At 57.4% G+C, this 720-nt stretch overlaps 1 protein-coding gene across 1 annotated transcript in view; it reads left to right on the top strand.

The window, feature by feature from the left end:
- Nucleotides 1–242: 242 nt before the first annotated feature.
- Nucleotides 243–720, top strand: part of LOC108804137 (sodium/glucose cotransporter 2-like) — a gene marked incomplete at both ends in the record, with an annotated part of 5131 nt that continues 4653 nt past the window's right edge. Inside the window, one exon of the mRNA XM_018575899.1 lies at nucleotides 243–451. Within this exon, the coding sequence (XP_018431401.1) occupies nucleotides 243–451 (209 nt within the window). The remainder of the gene's footprint in view (nucleotides 452–720) is intronic.

The following is a 720-nucleotide window of genomic DNA, read 5'->3' as shown; positions in this document are numbered from 1 at the left end:
ACCCCTCTGCTGATATTATAATCACAGGAAGTGACCCCTCTAGAATAGGATCAGCGTGTGTGTTGTTCTCGGGGATCTTCATCTGCCGGTATATCATCTCTGGCACAGCTAGACTTTAATACTGGGACCTTGCTGACAGGAGGAGAGAGCAGAATGATGCCCCTTGTGTGTACCCCGGCGTGCTCGGGGTGAGGTCACCACACCGACAATCTGGTCACATGACACTTTGATTATTTCTTTAGCCTTTGATGCTGTGGGAGGCTACGGGGCCCTGATGGAGAAGTACATGAACGCCACGCCCAGCATGCTGGGGAACATGTCAGACGCGTGTGCCGCTCCGCGCGCCGATGCTCTGCACATGCTGCGGGATGCCGAGGTCGGGGATCTGCCGTGGCCAGCTCTCATGGTGGGATTGACCATCGTGGCCACCTGGTATTGGTGCAGTGACCAGGTAATTGCCATCTTCTGGCTCACCGCGGCCACCAGATTCTCCACCCATGACCGGTGCTTCCCGCCTCACACGCATGACACACGCTCCAGAAAACACGTATGAAGCCAAACTATTCCAGTCACATAGAAGGGGATGGCAGCCTATGGCGTGGCAAGAGAACGTTCTAGAAGTGAGTAGAAGGCAGACCCCTTCTCACCGGCGATGCCGCCGCCCCCACCTCCCTTCTCACCGGCGATGCCGCCCCCACCTCCCTTCTCACCGGCCATGCC

The sequence above is a fragment of the Nanorana parkeri genome, unplaced genomic scaffold, assembly GCF_000935625.1.
Source record: "Nanorana parkeri isolate BGI_ZX_2015 unplaced genomic scaffold, ASM93562v1 scaffold5381, whole genome shotgun sequence".
In the NCBI taxonomy this organism is placed as follows: domain Eukaryota; kingdom Metazoa; phylum Chordata; class Amphibia; order Anura; family Dicroglossidae; genus Nanorana; species Nanorana parkeri.
Note: the sequence above shows the minus strand (reverse complement) of the source record. Positions and strands in the feature narration are given on the sequence as shown.